Raw genomic sequence first — 18,072 nt, 5'->3', positions numbered from 1 at the left:
TAGTTAAAAACCTCTCTCTGGTCGTATGCGTCAAAGAATACGGAACAGTGGTAGACACGGGGCCAGAACTTGCAAGGGGCCATCCACTAACGGAGGCAGAGATTTCAGAGACATCCGCCAGCTTGACTATAAACCAGGGGTTTGCATCATGGCGGTTTTATGTAAGTACCTCTCATGTAAGGCATCTGGTAGCCTTCGTAGCTTTACATCTACCCTCCTCAACGAAGTGGAGAGTCCTGATCCAGGCTGTGAGAAAGTTCGCTTTGGGATAGCCCCATAGATAACTTTTGTATTTAAATGTAGGGCCGCAGGATAGACTGGGCCTAGAGCCCTTGACCTTGCCAACTCATTTTGTGCCAAACTTGACGGACAGAATCCTCCATCATACTTCACTATACCTTCCCAGTGATAATAGCTGCTGCCTGCTCTGAAAGCGCATAGAGGGGAGCTTGAAGATGTGCGCTCAATGGCACCGGGATCACTGATGCGTCAACAACTCGAAGTCCTTTAACGCCTGTAACGCAAAACTCCGTGTCAACTACTTTCCCCATAGAGCAAGTACCTGAAGGATGCCAAGAGGTGCCGCCAGTCATAGCTACCCTCTGGTCCAACTTAACATCACTATCATCCAGTGCAAGAGCTTCGGCGGGAAGGCCTTCGGGAATTGATTCTCCAATGATCTCGTCACTAAATTTGGACTCCAGCATGAATCTCGTCAATTGGCGTAATCCTTCACGAAAGACATACTTGTCTACCTCGGTGGACAGATAATTGAGATTCACTGCCTACAGTCAGCGATACGAACATGGAATATATCACAAGATCGAAAAGAATTACTCACCCTTTGGATGTTCGCCAGGCTTCCCAGACTTCAATGACACAGAGCCTGTCGAGGTAGGCAGAAAGCTTACCAAGGCACTAGTAATATGCTCTGCATCCATGGGGACGCCAGGAAAAGGAAGTTTAGCAAACATGATAATGTTCTCGACAAATGTTCTATCTTTCGCGAGAAGAACATGCTCGGATTCACGCGGTTCTGTCCCTTCATCTCTTTCAATAGCTTTCGCGAGGCCCTCCCTTGGAATGCCGGTGTTGACGATCCAGTCAAAAGGTACACCTTGTGAGTATTGGGGTTGTTGAAAGAGAGGATTGGAGGACCCAATAGTATGCCCAGCAGAAGGATCACGTAGCCGCCAGTGCTGGAAGAATATCATATGATCAGATAAGTTCTTGCCAACCTCTGGAAGATCGACGAGTGGCTCAATGCCAAACTCCTGAAGATGAGTTTTCGGACCGATACCAGAGAGCTGAAGGATTTGAGGAGATCGGAATGCACCAGCGGAGATTATGATGTTCTGACCATTAACAACGCTACCGTCGGCCAGCTCAACACCAGTGGCTTTGAGATGCCCATCGATTTTCTGGATGACGACACGGTTCACCAAAGTCTCGAGACGAACTTGGACTCCTTCCAATGAGTACTGACTGGCAGACCACTCGCGTTTACCATCACATCTCGCCTCACAGATGTAAGCGCGCCCGAGATTGTTCCCGCTGTTCTGATCGCCGGCTGGCAGGGTTGAAACGCCAAGCTCTTCCCATCCAGCAGCGGCTGTCTCAGCAAGAGGGAACACGCGATTAGATGCCTTGGCGCAAGTTACACGGATAGGCCCATCTCTGCCGTGCTGCTCCGGGTTCGTATCATCGAACTAGAGCTCTGATTTCTTGAACCATGGCAGTTGGCCCTTGTAGCTGTAGCGGTCGTCGCCAACGAGGGCTGCCCACTCGTCGTAGTCTGCCGCAGCACCACGAGTCCAGCCACCTGCACAGTACAACCGTTACTCAAAGACTTCACCTACAATTCAGGAACCATTTACTCACCTGAGTTGATAGCTGAGCTGCCGCCCAGACCCTTCCCAGCGTTGAGAGTGATCCGTCGCCCCGTAAGTCCTTCAACGGGCTCTGACTGATACTGCCAGTCCAATTCGCCGCCTAGGTTCAAAACCTGCATGTTTTGGACATCCGAGCGGCCACGCGTTTCTTTTCCAGCTTCAATGAGGAGTATCTTGGCTGCGTCCTCGTACTGCCGAATGCGGCTGGAGAGAACGCAGCCTGCAAGGCCACCTCCAACAACGATGTAGTCGTAAGTTTGTGAAGCCATTGTGTCTTGGGCGTCTTTTCAAGACTTTATTTCGTACTGAGGATAGTTAAAGGAAGATGAAGAGCTTAAGAATAGTGCGCAATGAAATAAGAACTGTTCGCGCAAGTGGTGGAGCAGGAACAGCTGACGTGAGATTGAGATTGATCGGATTGGCATGCCATGCCATGCAACCATGAACCGCATCTGATTACGATATCTAGTAATTGTCCGATGTAAATATTATAGGGTGCATCACTTTCAACAAATTAAATAGTACTGTCGAGTCTCACAAGGATCAGAAGGCCAAAAGCGCGTTTGTGTTATCGACAGTATGCATACAAATTGCGGACAATTTCTTGATATTAGACTGGCCTTTTCCCCATTTTTGCCCTAGTGACCGTTCTTCCGCGATGTGGACTTCAGAGGGCATGACATTCTTTCTATGCAAGTACAGATAACTACAGAATCGCACATGGCAGCCACCACCGGTCGAATGATCTTATAGACAGAGCAAAGGATGGGGAATCACTATGCAACAGAGATTAAGTTCTAATTGAAGCGCCTCTCTTCAACGAGGGATCCAAGCTTTCGTACCGGCATAATATATGTAGCATCCTTTGCTTTGAGTTCCTCAGTAAGTCTCGGAGCCCACTGAAATATCAAGTCTCCGAGGGCTTTACAGAACATCACGTTATGCACGGTATCTTCTACTACAGATTTCAGTTTCCATTATAGTTCTTGCAGTACTTGCTGTATTTAAGATTCGAGTATTCAAGGCTCGACATGTCTCGACATGATGGTATGACATTGCGAGGAAACTCTTATCGCCAATGCTCTAGACTACGAGTGATAACTGAAACAGACATGGTTACGTCAGAGATAATAATGATTCCTCTTCTCTCGTTGAAGTTGGGATTCGATTGGTGCAAAAAGTATGCTCAGACTTCCGAGATGGTTTATACTTGCACCGACAGTACTCAACGCTACACAAGATATGTATCGTCGGACAAGGAGAGCTTTTTGGTTGCGCACGATACGATGAAGTCACCAAACTCGGGCTTCTCTCAGTCTTCGGTCTTTGGAAAATGCCGTTGTAGCGCGAGGTCATATATGATAAGAGCGGTGCGGCACTCGGCCGGCAATCTTCCCTGAACTCGTGAACCATTTTTCGGAAGTCGCTCTTTGTAATGCCACGCGATACGGTCTGCTTGACTCGAGGGTTGCTGGCGAAGTGGAGTCATCTTTAACCATATCTGCATAACACTGTCGATCATTACATAAGTGCCTGGAGGTTCGCACTTGGAAGTTCCGATATTCACAGTAGACAATGGAGCTGTGCCTGGCAATTGGAGTACAAAGTATTGTTTTCACTCTGCCTTGCCCCTAAAAATCGGATGTGTAGGACAGCATAAAGAAGAGGACCCGTGACGAGACCAGGCCTTGTTGCTCGTGTCGCGGAACACAAACAACTGAGTTTCGCGTATCTTCTCTTTCTACTAGACTACGATGAAGATCTTGACAGGGAACAAATCCTCCGCTTACACATCCGGATCGGACATTTTAGAATTGCCGTAGAAGCGTCTCGCATGGATATCTCGAGTGATCAACCAATGCCGGTTTCAAGTTCAAACCCACTTAGCACCACCTCGTATGCATGGCGACGGCCCGGAGCGACGAGCCAAGCGACCGACAACCGAAAACACCCTTGTATGTATCTGTGACATCAGAAAGCAGCACTTACTATAAGTACTTCATCAATCATTCAGTTAACTTGGTTTGAATCCTCTGCTCAGGTTCTCATACTAGTATATCAGAATCAAATACTTCTGTTTTCTAAGCTTCAGCTGCTCGACTTAACTCGCCTCTTCAATAATTTCTCAAGCAACAACACTAAAGATGGCTAAAGGCGCAAACTCTCCTCAACACCCTCGATACTGGCTTCTTACGTCTCCTCGTACTGCCTCCAACCTGTTGGTCAAGATGCTCAACCTTGGGGAGCAGAATGTACGCCCTGCCATCCACGGAGGATACTTCTTTCTTCCATCTTTGCCCAAGCACTTCTTGATGGCTGAGAAGCCCATGGACACCTGGACGGAGGAAGAGAGTACGATAGTGAACAAGGTAATACAGGAATGCTCTAAAAATTTCCAAGATTATATCGCTGCGGCCGAGAAGGAAGGTCAGATTGTTTATGTCAAGGAACACTCTATCATGTTGAACCATCCTCGTTGCGAGGACAATTATGTCAACGGCTCCACGGGGTCCCAGAAAGAGGCTACACCACTTCCCATGATGGACATCGCTCACCCAACACGATCGCCGCTCAATCTCACGCTGTTTCCGGATGAGTTTCTCAAGACTTGGAATCCAACCTTCCTCATCCGCCATCCGGCTCTGATGATCCCCTCTCTGTACCGCACATGTTTTGGCAAGATGGAATGGGAGGGCTTCAAGCGCCCCAGAAAGGAACCCATGGCAGCAGAGGTCACTACGAAGTGGCATCGAACGTTGTATGACTTTTACTCCGAGCACTTTGCCAACGACAGCATCTGGCCTATCGTCATTGACGCCGACGATGTCATGACATGTCCTCAACTGGTAGGCAAGTATGCGCAGCTCACTGGCCTTGATGAGAGCAAAGTCCGCTACTCGTGGGATAAGGCAGGGGAGGAAGAGCTGAACAAGCTGAGCCACGTGGAGCAGAGGATGCTCAGCTCTATCAACGCTAGTACCACGATTGACCAGAGTAAAGTCGCTGGCAAAGTTGATATTGATCAGGAGGTAGTCAAGTGGAGGGCTGAGTTTGGTGAAGAAGGGGCGCAAAAGCTTGAGCGATGGGTGAGAGACGCTATGCCAGACTATGAGTTTCTGCATTCCAGGAGGCTCAGGTTGGAGCAAGAGTAGAGAGCATATGATGGATAGTTCAAATGAGACGAAGGGTATTTCATCAGGTCATCGCACTCGATGTCAGTTCTAGAGTCGTACGAGGTAGTGAGTTCAACAAGGTGTCTCTAAGTCCGAGTCAGCTGAGCTTTGCGATAATTCAATACACCCCGTTTCGAGCAAGTGGATACAGTGAAGGATCACAAGCATACTGAATGAAACATATCTTAAAGATCCCAATGCCCGCTATCTTTCGGCCAGTATCAGATTGGGCCTTTGGGGTGATGCAAGACAGATAATGGGATGTTCTACAGGGCGCGATAAAATCAAGCTGCAATCCATGGTCCGTCTTACATGAACTCTGTGTACATAAGAATTATGGGATTAGAAAACCATAGCCACAGGTTGTCAATCAGGTTATCGCTGTCTAGACACTTTCCTCTGTGATATTTATGATCGAATATAAACATCGACCTGATACTACAAACTTTATCACCTCGGAAATTCATCAGAAGCAACACCGACACAGCACATCACTTCTGAAGTTTCTCAAACCGAGAGGGAAGACCAAGATCAGGCGAAGCAACCTAGCCGAGACACTTCCGAGAGTTTGGAGAGCCGTGCTTTCGACTACAGACAGTGAGATCAGCAAAGACTGGGAACTGGGGGGTGGCAGTTTATCCTAACCTGTTTCGGCACCAGCTCTCGAGAGCCCAAGGACGGAAATGGAATTGAGGCGGGAATAGATCGAGTCTAGTCTGGCCCAGAGCTGTCGACATGTCTCGGTTATTCCATATTCCCGACTGGCCCTGCCGGGCTGGACCGACATCTGGACCTGATGGGTGCTGTCTCCGTAATCATCTGGTCTCTTGCGGAGGAACGCCGCCGAGACCAGCAGTTTGCACCAGCGTCGAAGGAGAAGAGCAAAGGATCTACAAATGACATAAGGGTGTCATCGACAATCATAGCGGTGGCAAGATATGAGGTCAATACAGTTGAAATCCGGGCGCTTTAGGAACTTGATGCAACATGATGATGATGTAGTTGAGGGTAAATGCGATCCAACTACGCAATACCAACAGAGATCTCCAGTCCATCGTCGATGATTCTACTCAAAACCCAATCGAGGCCCTGTTTGCCCCAGCTATGGAATGAGGGGTCCTGAGATCGAGGGTCCTGTATTTGAGAAACAGGTCCGGAAAGCGAAGGGACTCGGTAAGCTTGTCCCTGAAAAGGCACTGAGGAATTCCGCCCCGAGCCTATTTGCGTTGATCGGCCATGGATTCAGGAACCACCAAAGTATGCAGAGTGCCAATCACCCGAAACTCTAAATCTACGACATGCGGACCTTGCATATTCGTCGATAAGGTTCAGGGCCAGTGGCGGCGTGGCTGCCGACGGGAATGAGAGCAAGCCACAAAGTGGTGCCTGAACGTGGAAAGATTGACGTTACGTCAGGTATCGTCAAGTCTGGACTCGAGGGCAGAGACTGATGGCTCTGAACGGATGGCATGGGGATAACAGTATATAACTCCCTCTCAGTTCCCCGGGAATGCACTCGTTCAGTCACTCACTCACACTCAAAAGCTCTTTGACATTTATCTGGAACAACAATCTTTGTCTCATAACCACTCCTTGAACAACTCAACGTATACACTTGCAAAGTAATCAACACTTACGACAACATGAAGGTCACTCTTCAGCTCATCACCGCTGCCCTTGCAGTCTCTGTCACAGCTCATCCTCAAAATGGACGGGGCGGTGGAAAGTCCAGCAGCACCACCACTGCTGCCGCTTCATCTTCGACAACCGCTGCTCCCGGTCGAGGAGCCATGTCTTCTCTGCCCTTCCTGCCAACCTGGCTCTTCAGAGACTCCAATGCCAACAAGTGCATCAGCACTTACAACAATTGCTTGATTACCAACTCATCCAACCAATCGGCATGCGCTTCCAACTACGCAGCATGCATCAAGGGCGGATCGTCTTCTACCGGTTCTGCCACATCGGCTCAGACAGCTACTACAACTGTTTCCAGTGCTGGTGGTCCTCCCACTCGCACCTTTTCTCGACCCTCCGTCTCTGGTCTTGCCCAGTGGTGGAGAAACGAGCAGGCCATCCGACGATGCAACTACGCCTACTACGTCTGCCGCAGAAAGTCTGGCTCTACTCAGACATCTTGCGCTTCTGACCGAACTGCGTGTATATCCTCCGCCAGCGCCACTGGAAGCGCCACGGCTGTGCCTACCAGTATTCCTACTAGCATCCCAACCACCGCGGCGACTACCACTGCGACTGGATCAGCAGCTACATCGTCGGCTGCTTCCTCTTCGACTACTGTCGTCGCTGCGGTTTCTGGTACTGCCGGTGCCGATGCTCCTCTCAACTCTGACGATCCTTCCTTTGATGACGAGAACTACGACGCTGATACTGCTTAAACTTGACAGAAACGCACGTCACTAAAAAATGAAAATAAAACACAATACATCAAGCAAAAATTCCCTTACGGTCAATTGGATTGAATATCTGAGTCTATTGGGATAACTCCCATTATCTTCATCTCCTGGCATCGCAAATTGGTGCGACAACATTCCCTTAGTTAATATTGATAGGTAGTTACTACTGTCCTTTGATGCAAAGAGCTAGAGTACATCTTAGACAAAGAATCATAAAGTTGTTTGCCAGTAATCTCTCTATCCGACGCTTTTGTGATGTGCTATGTCTATTTGTTGGATCGACTCAGATTGGACCGAGACTTTGCGGCTTAAGCGATCTTGGCCAGTCGATTTTATGCGAGTCTCTGATGCCTCAGAGCCGGACCGCTGACTCCTGGCGCGGCAGGGCAGAAGAGTGTGAGTGTTGTGCCAGCGGTCATAGGCGGTGCTCCCTGATTGCAAGTCACTGGCGCCCCAGAGACAGAGTCGCACCAACAGTCCAGGGTTGGGGTGCTGGGTACGCGAAAGCAATTGTTAGTGCTGACGCGTTACGTCGAGAGGTTCAAAGACGCGAAAGACTGGAATTTCGCGCTGTGACTCGATGGCTCTCCGTATAGCTCTGGGATTTGTTAGAGCGCGAGTGCACAACCACGGAGCTTGCACTTGGAAATTGAAGGGGCTGGTGCTGGTGGAGTGCACAATTTGGCACAGCATAACCTGGCATGAGTCTTTTTTATGCATGAACTTTTTTTATTACTGCTCCTTTCAGTCACCTCAAAGAAGTGGTCAATATCTCCAAACGCAATCTTTAATCATATCCATTCCACAACAGCGAAACTATCATTAATTTCATACCTCAATTCTTCCACTCGTACTCGGGAATTGGAAATGCTTTCGCATCGCCAAAGGCACCGCCAAGGTAGCGCTGAGCGAGCTCGACAAGCCCCGTCCATGCGACGAAGGCGAAAATATTGTTGCGCAACCAAATGCCCCAAGCTGTCTGCGGGCCCAGAATTGTCGTGATCAGTGGGGGAATCACCTGCATCTTGTTGATCAAAGGTCTAATCTGTTGCTCGTAGCCTTCGAGACCAGCTGTGATATCTCCTTTGTGTTTGCTCAGCTCTCCTGCCAGGATGTAGGCGCCTGCGAGGGCTAGGCTTGTCCCACCGCCTGTGAGACCTGCTGCGTATCCTGCATCGCCAACCAAGACAAACTGCCCCTTGGTTAATGTTGGTGATTTGACCTGTACCATTTCACTCGCGTAAAAGTCCTCGGAATTCATCATTTCCTTGAGAGCGATGCTGCTTTTCCATCCTACGTCACTGTAATGCTGCGCAATGTACTTCTTGAGCGCGTCGTTCCCTTTTGCTGAAGCCTCCCGAAACGCGTCCGCGCTCTCTGGCTTATCTTTCGGGTTCATGCACATCAGTACGACGCGACTGAAGCCTGCTGGGTCCGAGCCGATACTGATGTTGCGCCCTCGTACCGCGTTGAATCCCTGTCCAATTTTGCTTCCGTTGAGGACATCCTGAGGTATCGAGAAGTAGGCCGACCAGCAGTTGGTCGAGACCATATGATCACCAACATTGCATCCCAGTCCCAATGCACGCGTTCTTGACGTCGCGCCATCGCAAGCGACCACCAAGTCGTACTCCGAAGCTTCCGTACCATTTGCAAAGGTGACTGTGATAGGGCCGGCAATCTTTTCATTTTGCTGCATCGACGCTATCTGCTCATCAAAGATGTAGTTGATGTTCTTGTTGTCTTTTGTCATATCGAACAGGATCTTGGATAAATCCCCACGTAAGATCTCGTACTCCGAGACAAGCGACTGTTGGTCCGGATTCCCAGTTGGTCTGATAACTCCGTAAGGCGTGCCATCTTGGCGAACGAAGCTGATCCCTTCTTCTTGCGTCGACTTGGCTCTTACAGCAGCTTCCAGCCCACCCATCTTTCGCATTACAGACACACCTGCGGTACGAATGTCGACAGCTTGTCCGCCGGTGCGCAGAGCGGGAAAGCGTTCAATTACTGTGACCTTTGCGCCGGCTTTGGCGAGCCAGTACGCAGTCGCAGGTCCTGCGATTGAGGCTCCCGACACGAGGACTTTGAGGCCCGACATTTGGTTGGAGCGGCTGAAGATACGGAATCGTCGGATGGTTTACTTGACTCTGCAATAAGGAATACATCCACCCTCGTTTTCTTGGCGCATATTTCCAGCTTTAATACCGTCTCTCATTGTCAAGATGCATCGCATTCCGGACAATGGAAATGTAGTTGGCGGACAACGGACTATATTAATAGTCCACTTTAACACTGGTAAGCGCTATAACTTAGGCCTAGCGACGACGCTGTTGGTTGGGACTGAATCACTGCGTCATAGAGCTGGCTATACGGCACTGAACCTCACAATAAAGTCATCTCGGGGGCGGAAGCCATAATACCTGCCTCGTAGTAAAATCGCAAAGCGTAAACGATACCGTGAACGTGTATTTCGCGGAAAGTGTGCGAAACTTGTTAATTGCGTGTTTATTAGTATACTGGATACAATTTGTGGGTTTGAACCTTTACTACTGCGTCGGTTGATTTGGACGAAGGGCCTTGTAGGAAGGGTGATTTTGAAATGAAAAACCACTCAAGCGACATATAATATATAAGCTCTAGACAGAATTTTTTTTTCTTACGCGTTGTAAAATAGGAACTCAAATATGTATTCTTAAGTAAGACTGGGAGTTATTCACATCGAGTTGTTATCTCGACGTCTGCTACCCTACATCCGCTGTGAGGTCCGGCCAGTCTGTAAAATCCCCGCTCGGTGATCTCGGAAGTAGACGGGCAGACTTGTCCCAGTATTGCTCATGTAAAACCCGACAAATGGCACAATTCATACATATCATAAATATATAAAGAAAAAGAACAAAAATATCTTGGAGTTTCTAAGAACTATTATTCTAATATTTAATTATCACTGAATTATAAACCGCTTCAACTTCACAATGCCTTCATCACCGGCTCACTCGGAGACCAAAGCGCCTACTCCATCTATATCGATAAGCTCCAACGACTGCCAAGTCCACGGACAGTCTGAGACCCCTCACCTCGACAGGCTTCTCCAAAACCGCCCCAAAGCCGAACTTCAAGGTCTCGCCGACGCTGTTGACAGCCTAACGCACGGCGAGCAATGTGCCAAATGCGCGGTCCAAGCCGCAGTCACAATCGTGACCGGCTTTCTTCAAGAATTGTACACGGCTAAAAAGACCGGGAAAATCTCCAAGGAGGACAAGAAAGCGCTCAAATCGGAAGTCAAGGGATTAGTGAAGGGCATAAAGGGGGACGTCAAGGCTCGGAAGAGAGAGATCAAGGGCCAGTGAAAGATGTCTCTGGCTTCATCGCTGCAGCTCTGATGTAATAACAAGGTTTATGCTAGTTGGAAGATATTTTATGACATATCCCTCGGAGAACTGTCAGACTGATCAGGAGAGAAGCCCGAGACGCGCCCCATTCCTGATGATGATCGTGCTGTAGAAATTTACCTCAACCCACCCCGCACAGAGCATGCGCCTCTGTTCTCCAATACCTTCTTCCCCCACGGGGTCCGTGGAGACTTCAGAGGACCAAATCCATCCAAGGAAAATTATCACCACATCATCTCGGACCAGAGCAACATCATAAAAGCCGAGGCAGATGCTACGTTACGCAAGATAGTGGAGAATTACCCCAATGCCCATGGGGATAAGGCCTTCTCCAACCTTGTCCCCGCAGTCTCTTCCCATGCGGAGACTAGCTATCAACGGCATGGTTTCTTGTTGTATTCGGCCCGTCACGAATGTCACACGCTTTCGAAGCCGGTGAAGAACGAAGAAGTAATCCTCCGATCTTTAGTGAAACAGTTCGTTGGTCGATCAGAGCCGCAAGACTCGTACACTACCCGATACGGGGATTAGCCCGGCTCATGAATGGCTGTTGACGGAACTTGCCCGCTGCCGTATTGCCGAGTCAACGTTACGCGCACCTATAGGATGCAAAGCATAGTAAGGACAGTATCTTACGGAGAACTCCACAACTCCACGTATATACTTCAGACAAGGTTTGGGCCATAATGCGGAGAGTCATACTAAGACGTTAAGTATAATTACCTTAACCGTCGCCAGCTTTCTTGGCTTTCGATCATTATCTTGGCAGATACAATTGCCGGCCAGTTCTCAACATGTCTGAGCAGGTCCTCAAGCCAAAGGAGGAGCTCGGCCATACCGACTTCGACCACCAGGAGGTCTTGAAGAACAATGATCTTATGCATGATGCGTTCGATGCTGAACAGCGCGAGCATGAGCAGGGCGTTTGGGCTGCCGCGAAGGCCCATCCATGGGCTTGCTTCTGGGCATTCATCATGTGCTTTACCATTGTGAGTCAATCTCAAGAGTCCTCATTCCTAAATGCCTACTGATGTTGGTTCACCCAGGTCATGGAATCGTTCGATATGTTCCTAAACGGAAACTTTGTTGCTCTTCCCGCCTTCCAAAAACACTACGGAGTCCACGTCGAGGGTTCAGGTTGGACTATCCCAACAAGATGGCAGAGTGCTCTCTTCCAAGCAGGGCAATGTGGTGCTTTCGTGGGAGTCTTCCTTGCGGGGCCCATCACCAATAAGTTTGGTTACCGATGGACAACAATCTTTGCTCTGATGCTCATGAACGCTACTATCTTCATTTCATTTTTTGTGAGTTATCACCCTACTCCAACAACAAGCTAGCGGCTAACCAGATTTGTAGGCCGACTCTTTGGAGCTCCTTGTCGTCGGACAAGCCCTGGAAGGTGTGCCGTGGGGTTTCTTCATTGCCAACTCCCCTGCCTATGCTTCCGAGATTGTGCCACTTGCCCTTCGTGGTGCTTGTACAGCAACGCTGCAGATGAGTTGGTCTATTGGATCCATCATCGTGGCTGGCGCTACATATGCATACAACAAGAGGAACGATCAGTGGGCTTGGCGTGTGCCTCTTGCCTTGCAATGGCTTTTCCCCGTAAGTGATCCTCAATTTTTGTCAAACATCGTCAGCCTCTAACAATCTGCCTCCAGACCCCTCTCTTGATCCTCGTGTTCCTCTCTCCGGAGTCTCCATGGTGGCTAATTCGAAAAGGTCGCAAAGAGGAAGCACTGCGATCGATTCAGCGCCTCGGAAGTAATGACAAGGAGGTGGCTCACCAGAAGCTTGCTATGATGGAACGCACTGTCGAGATTGAGGAGCAGGAGGGCAGCAACCCTTCTCTGCTTGATCTTGTCAAGGGTACCGACTTGCGACGAACAATCATTACTTGCTTGATCTACGCGTCGCAGAACTTTGCTGGTAACTTGATTGCTAACCAAGCCACTTTCTTCTTTGAACGTAAGTGTCACTCATAACAGTTCCAGAAAACCCCATTACTAACACCAAGTACAGGAGCTGGAGTCTCAACGGAGCGTGCGTTCCAGCTTAACCTCATCAACTCGTGTCTCCAGTTCGTTGCCAACATCTTGTCTCTCCCTATCACCGGTTCTTTCGGTCGCCGTACCATTTACCTTTGGGGAACAATCGTCAATGTCGCCTTCTTATTGATTCTGGGCATCGTTGCCTCGATTAACCAAACCACCGCTACCAACTACACACAAGCTGTCCTCGGAATATTGATCTCCTTCGTCTACGCCGGTAGTCTCGGACCTATCTCATACACAATCATCGCCGAGACCTCGTCTGTCCGACTTCGAGCTTTGAGCACTGGTGTCGGTCGTGCTGCCTACTACGTTGCAGAAATCCCTATGATCTACCTGGCTTCGCGTCTCCTGAACCCTACTGGATGGAACCTTGGTGGCAAGTGCGGTTATGTCTGGGGAGGTACTGCAGTTGTCTGTTTCATCTCAGCCTACTTCTTCCTTCCCGAGCTCAAGGATCGCTCATACCGCGAGACTGATATCTTGTTCAAGCGAAAGATTCCTGCAAGGAAGTTCAAGTCAACTGTCATCGATGTCAGAGACAACGAGTAAGGACAGAAACAGGATCTATAAATAACGATTTATGCAGCGTGTCGGTTGGAACTTTGTATCCATTAGTAGCTAAAGCTGAAAGCAGTTATGTTATGGATTTATGTATTAGCCAAATTAAAATTCAACCACAAATTGCTCAACGATCGTGCTCAGTCATTATCTCTGCAAGATGTTACACTTCCGTAACAATCTGTAGTCTACCATTGGAACAGCCGTGCACGCGAGAGCAATAATCTCTTATCAGAACTCTTGGGAACTAATAATCACACACCTAGACAGTAGACACCCCCACTCAACGGCAATTGGTGCTTTCTATCAAGATTTACGATCATATACTCACATTCTTCGTGAACCGATACAATCTTAAGCCGCGGGTTTAGCTCAGTTGGGAGAGCGTCAGACTGAAGCTAAACTTCATCACCGATATCTGAAGGTCATGTGTTCGATCCACATAAACCGCAACAACCAAGTCCCAGAAATGGGAGATTGATTTTTGCACGTTGAAAACATAGCCTAAAAACGTACTTCATTGCTCTTAACTTGTTCCTCATCATAGTATGTATGCTAGCCACGAACCTCACAGCCAACAGTCAATAGTCTTTTTACCAGGCAGAACCTGATATTTTCACAACGCCTTGACTTGGATAACGATTCTGAACTCATTGATTAACAGCCAGGGATTTCGATATATTCAATGTTCATAATAGAGACCGTGCTTGGGAACCTGGGCCCCTTGGACTCTATGTATGAAGTCCAACTTCAAGGAACTGGTGCACAGATCCGGGAACTTCAGACACATATTTAAGAGTCAACCGCTCATCTACCTTTGCAAGTAGACTAATCCAATTCTGTATGTTGCGCTCCTGAGAGTTGAAGAACTGCAACATATGCAGTCTTCAGCATTGAGCATATGGCCCAGCGTTGCGAACGGAAGTGCGGCTGTGTCCGGAGGAGCCACGGCCTCAACAAGAAGGATTCACGAACCAGACTCAAGGTGTGGAATCAGATGCCTGAGAATCTCTACAGCATAATTATCAGGCCAGTCATGGAGAACCATCTTGAGCATGTAAACATCTCCTTGGGCTTTTTGGGGCTGCAGGCAATCATGTGGCTTAAACTTGACCCGAGACTTGATCTCAGCAGGCACTTGTTCATCGAAGGAGGTCTGAAGCTGAGGAAGATCTTGGGCAATGAATTTCAGGTTGGGAAACGCCTGAGCAATGGTGGAGGAGTCATGACCACTAGAACCACCAGTCTGAGGAGGGATGTTAGTACACTTGAGCCAGCACAGCTATTTTCAGTGACTTACATCAACCACGGCTGCTTCACCAAGTTTGCTCCAGTCATAAGCCGACTTTAACAAGTCATCAGTCTTGATGACAGAGGCCGATGCTGCTACTTGCATGCATTCGGCGAATCTCGCACTACGCCATCCTTTGGTTTGCCTTCAAATTCGCGGTTAACATATTCCCAGAACGTTTCAGGCCTGTTTAATTTGTCAATATTGGCCAAAGAAAAGCCACTATCAGCTGGTTCTGACTGGGCTCCTGTTTGCTAATGCTGAACTTCCCGAGTGACTCCGCAACGTGAAGCGATCCGGGACCAGCTTCCTCTAACAGATGTAGGAGCCAATTCTGATACAGCCGGTTCCGGGCAGGGAGAGTAGATAATGAAGTATGGCAAACTTTGTCAGGCGTATCATTGGCATTGGCGAAGATGCGAATTGAGGTGGCATGGGTGAGGACGCGGCGCACGATACTTTCTGGAAGGTTGACCTGAGCAGTGATTTCAGCGTATGTTGCCAACCCCCCGATCGGTACAGCGTTCCAGAAGTTGAACTGATTCAGGATGTTTGTGATCGATGCATCATGAAATGCCTATTTATCGACTATCAGTTCTGCTTTCTTCAGGTCGAACATGGTGGGCTCCACGAACAAGAAAAGGACCCATGAATGATGAATCAGTTGGCCCAAGAGCAAGGCAGTAGAGGTCAGTGGTGGCATCGAGCAACTGCATGCGAAGACCAATGATCTCAGGATCCGTTGAGTAGTTCGCAAGTCCATCTTGTACAAAAGACGGAGCCGAATATCCGCCTTTCTCAAGCTTCGCTGCCAAAGCTGTTGCTGCTTGCGACGCAGCTTCGGCGAGGTCGGTCAGCGACGGTGTCGTGGCTGTCATGTTGAACTCAGGTTGGAAGTGTTTTTGGAAAAGAAATTGGCCGGGAGAGTCTATGCCGGCTCTATTGACAACGAGAATGGATCTCGATTAAGTAGTAAAAGTGTATTGGGACTATTATGCCATATTCCTACGGACTCCATTCCTAGATGATTCGTCCCAGAGCGTTGCACTGCATCGTGCCTGTTAAACCGAATGATGAATTCGTTGGCCCTCAAGACCCAAGTGCTGACTCTAAGAGGGACCTGTCCAGCATTCTCGAGCTATCAGAACTAATGTAACCTCGCCGATACTGAAAAGGTCACAGCAGCGTCAGCTTGCAGGGATATGACGCACCGTAGGACATCCGATGTCCGACGGCATTTTCTCAGACTGGAAGAACAGGGAAGTATGAAATGATCTGGAGTTTATTCATTGCATTTGTACGTCAATGTAGAGAGTCCGCTTGGGGGTAATCGCCAGTCGCTTCAAAGTGGAAAGCTGCCATCATGAAACGAGGGATGTCCACGCCTGACCTTGACCAGTTTTCAAAACCTTAGAACTACCCTTATTTCTTTTCCGTCAACGAGGGATCCTCTTCCTCAAAAGTCTCACGGATCAGGAACTTTTCATCGTTGATATGGTGGTGTCGAAGCCAAAAGATGATGGTCTGGACGAAGAGAGCAATACCGGGAGCGGCCCAGGCCCACTGTGAAGGTTTGGTCAGGCGTTGGCCAGTCTTGGAACGGTGATACTCACAATAAGATTGGGATCTTTGATGGAAGGAATCAAGATCTGAGCCAATGCAGAAGATAGAGCCTGCATGGCCAAGTTGATCGCGACAACAGTAGACTTCATACCCTCAGGCGCCCTAGCATATGCCATCTCGTATGCCGTGACTGCAGTAAAGAGCTCACCAATCGCCCCCAGCATAACAGTTGGCAGCTGCCACCAGATAGAAACGGGTGACACACTATCGCAGGTTGAAGCCTGGTATCCACAAGGTGAGGTTTTGTATACCCTCCACTGGATAATTGCACCAACAACACTTCCGATGACTGCAGAGATGTAGCCGGCAGTCATGCGAGTAATGGGACCAAACTTGATGTGGTATCGGTTCAAGAGAGGGTAAAAAACAAACGACATGAGTGGTGCGAAGACCATCAGTGTGAGTGGATTGAAGTTGTGAATCAAATCATTTGGGGCACCTTTGGTAGTCATCGACGCGCCTTGATTAGACAATACTGTACCAACACCGCCGTCATTGAGGTAGAATAACGGCTGGTAGAGAAAGATCTGGCATGCAGACAGAGTTCTGCGCGCATGCTCGACTGCCTTACTATCCCAGGAAACAGTCTTTCCCTTGGCAGCAAGAACTGACGGCTTGACTGAGTCGAAGAAGTTCTTGGCCCAAACTCTACCTTTGTTCTCTTTGATAGCCAACCCAACGATCTTGAAGAAGTTATTGAGATCAGATCCTTGAGGCGGTACACGCTTGAGGGTTTTGTACCGCCACATGAGAAGCACTGGCAAGAGGATGTAGATGATGCCTGGGAGGAGAAAGGCTAGCCAAAAGCCAACGTACTTCTCGATGTAAGTTGTGGCGATCATGAAGAAAGCGCCGACGTTAATGCACATGTAGAAGATCAACATGATCCTCTGGATAGTCGTCTCGGGGTCAACGATGACACGCTCACCAGAATTGAGTGTCTTGACATGTTCTGTCTGGTCGGTGTATTGGTCGATGATGAGAGGAACAACATTAGGCTTGAACAGACCGGCTCCGACGGCTAGAAGAAAGAAGCTGACCATGAACGGCGCAAGTCCATTACCGGCTTTGAGGACAGCGGGAGCTGCGCCTCCAACCATGATAACGTGTGCCACGCCGCCGATGATGACTCCATACATGATGGCTCTGAAACGACCGGTCTTGGTATCGCCCAGCCACGCACCAAATATTGGGATGACATAGGCAAGGAAGTTGAATAGGAGAACCATGGCCGAGGCAAACTGTAAGCCTCGGTTTCTGCCATTAAGCTGGGTCAGTCAATAGTTCAGTCACATATCGAAGAAACTTACAAAGCACCAGCATGACCGTTGGGGTCATTCTTAGCAACAGCTCCAGCTCCATTGCCGCCCTTTGGCAGCGGAAACTGGAGAAAATTGTTGAAGACTGTCTTGCAACCATAGAATGAGGCTCGTTCTGCAAGCTCAACGATGCAGAGAAGATATGAAACCCATGGGATATGTCCTGCTATTTTCCGTAACTTCTGTTTCTCCTCGACGGTCGGGGGTAATCGATCCGAGGTGCTATCGGATAGGGACATAGCGTTGGCCTCAGGGTCGAGCGCTGGGCTCATGTCTTGAACAGCCTCTGAGGTTGCTAACAATAATTTATTAGTCGTGCTTCGATTTGGCCCGGGGCTACTCACCCATCTTTTAGCTGA

At 48.9% G+C, this 18,072-nt stretch overlaps 8 protein-coding genes across 8 annotated transcripts; 4 read left to right on the top strand and 4 right to left on the bottom strand.

The window, feature by feature from the left end:
- Positions 1-392: 392 nt before the first annotated feature.
- Positions 393-2,161, bottom strand: FSUBG_1647 (alcohol oxidase; the record flags this gene model as incomplete). The annotated part of the gene is made up of 4 exons (XM_036679336.1): positions 393-781; positions 842-1,709; positions 1,773-1,822; positions 1,882-2,161. The coding sequence occupies 4 exons, from the start codon at positions 2,159-2,161 to the stop codon at positions 393-395; spliced, it is 1,587 nt and encodes a 528-aa protein (XP_036542908.1).
- Positions 2,162-4,036: 1,875 nt separating this feature from the next.
- Positions 4,037-5,044, top strand: FSUBG_1646 (uncharacterized protein; the record flags this gene model as incomplete). The annotated part of the gene is made up of 2 exons (XM_036679335.1): positions 4,037-4,244; positions 4,293-5,044. 2 exons carry the CDS (start codon positions 4,037-4,039, stop codon positions 5,042-5,044), a joined length of 960 nt encoding a protein of 319 aa, XP_036542907.1.
- A 1,664-nt stretch (positions 5,045-6,708) lies between these two features.
- Positions 6,709-7,458, top strand: FSUBG_1645 (uncharacterized protein; the record flags this gene model as incomplete). Its single annotated transcript, XM_036679334.1, has 1 exon — positions 6,709-7,458. The coding sequence occupies one exon, from the start codon at positions 6,709-6,711 to the stop codon at positions 7,456-7,458; it is 750 nt and encodes a 249-aa protein (XP_036542906.1).
- An 853-nt stretch (positions 7,459-8,311) lies between these two features.
- FSUBG_1644 (salicylate 1-monooxygenase) lies at positions 8,312-9,577 on the bottom strand (the record flags this gene model as incomplete). The annotated part of the gene is made up of 1 exon (XM_036679333.1): positions 8,312-9,577. One exon carries the CDS (start codon positions 9,575-9,577, stop codon positions 8,312-8,314), a length of 1,266 nt encoding a protein of 421 aa, XP_036542905.1.
- Positions 9,578-10,451: 874 nt separating this feature from the next.
- Positions 10,452-10,826, top strand: FSUBG_1643 (uncharacterized protein; the record flags this gene model as incomplete). Its single annotated transcript, XM_036679332.1, has 1 exon — positions 10,452-10,826. One exon carries the CDS (start codon positions 10,452-10,454, stop codon positions 10,824-10,826), a length of 375 nt encoding a protein of 124 aa, XP_036542904.1.
- Positions 10,827-11,662: 836 nt separating this feature from the next.
- FSUBG_1642 (major facilitator superfamily transporter) lies at positions 11,663-13,471 on the top strand (the record flags this gene model as incomplete). The annotated part of the gene is made up of 5 exons (XM_036679331.1): positions 11,663-11,857; positions 11,915-12,172; positions 12,225-12,473; positions 12,530-12,836; positions 12,891-13,471. 5 exons carry the CDS (start codon positions 11,663-11,665, stop codon positions 13,469-13,471), a joined length of 1,590 nt encoding a protein of 529 aa, XP_036542903.1.
- Positions 13,472-14,447: 976 nt separating this feature from the next.
- FSUBG_1641 (sterigmatocystin 8-O-methyltransferase) lies at positions 14,448-15,649 on the bottom strand (the record flags this gene model as incomplete). Its single annotated transcript, XM_036679330.1, has 4 exons — positions 14,448-14,726; positions 14,781-14,825; positions 15,157-15,348; positions 15,407-15,649. 4 exons carry the CDS (start codon positions 15,647-15,649, stop codon positions 14,448-14,450), a joined length of 759 nt encoding a protein of 252 aa, XP_036542902.1.
- Positions 15,650-16,193: 544 nt separating this feature from the next.
- FSUBG_1640 (peptide transporter PTR2) lies at positions 16,194-18,061 on the bottom strand (the record flags this gene model as incomplete). The annotated part of the gene is made up of 4 exons (XM_036679329.1): positions 16,194-16,334; positions 16,385-17,651; positions 17,705-18,008; positions 18,058-18,061. The coding sequence occupies 4 exons, from the start codon at positions 18,059-18,061 to the stop codon at positions 16,194-16,196; spliced, it is 1,716 nt and encodes a 571-aa protein (XP_036542901.1).
- Positions 18,062-18,072: the final 11 nt, after the last annotated feature.

The sequence above is a fragment of the Fusarium subglutinans genome (assembly GCF_013396075.1).
Source record: "Fusarium subglutinans strain NRRL 66333 chromosome Unknown NRRL66333_c0000009, whole genome shotgun sequence".
Taxonomy (NCBI): domain Eukaryota; kingdom Fungi; phylum Ascomycota; class Sordariomycetes; order Hypocreales; family Nectriaceae; genus Fusarium; species Fusarium subglutinans.
This window is presented reverse-complemented; position numbering and strand designations above follow the sequence as displayed.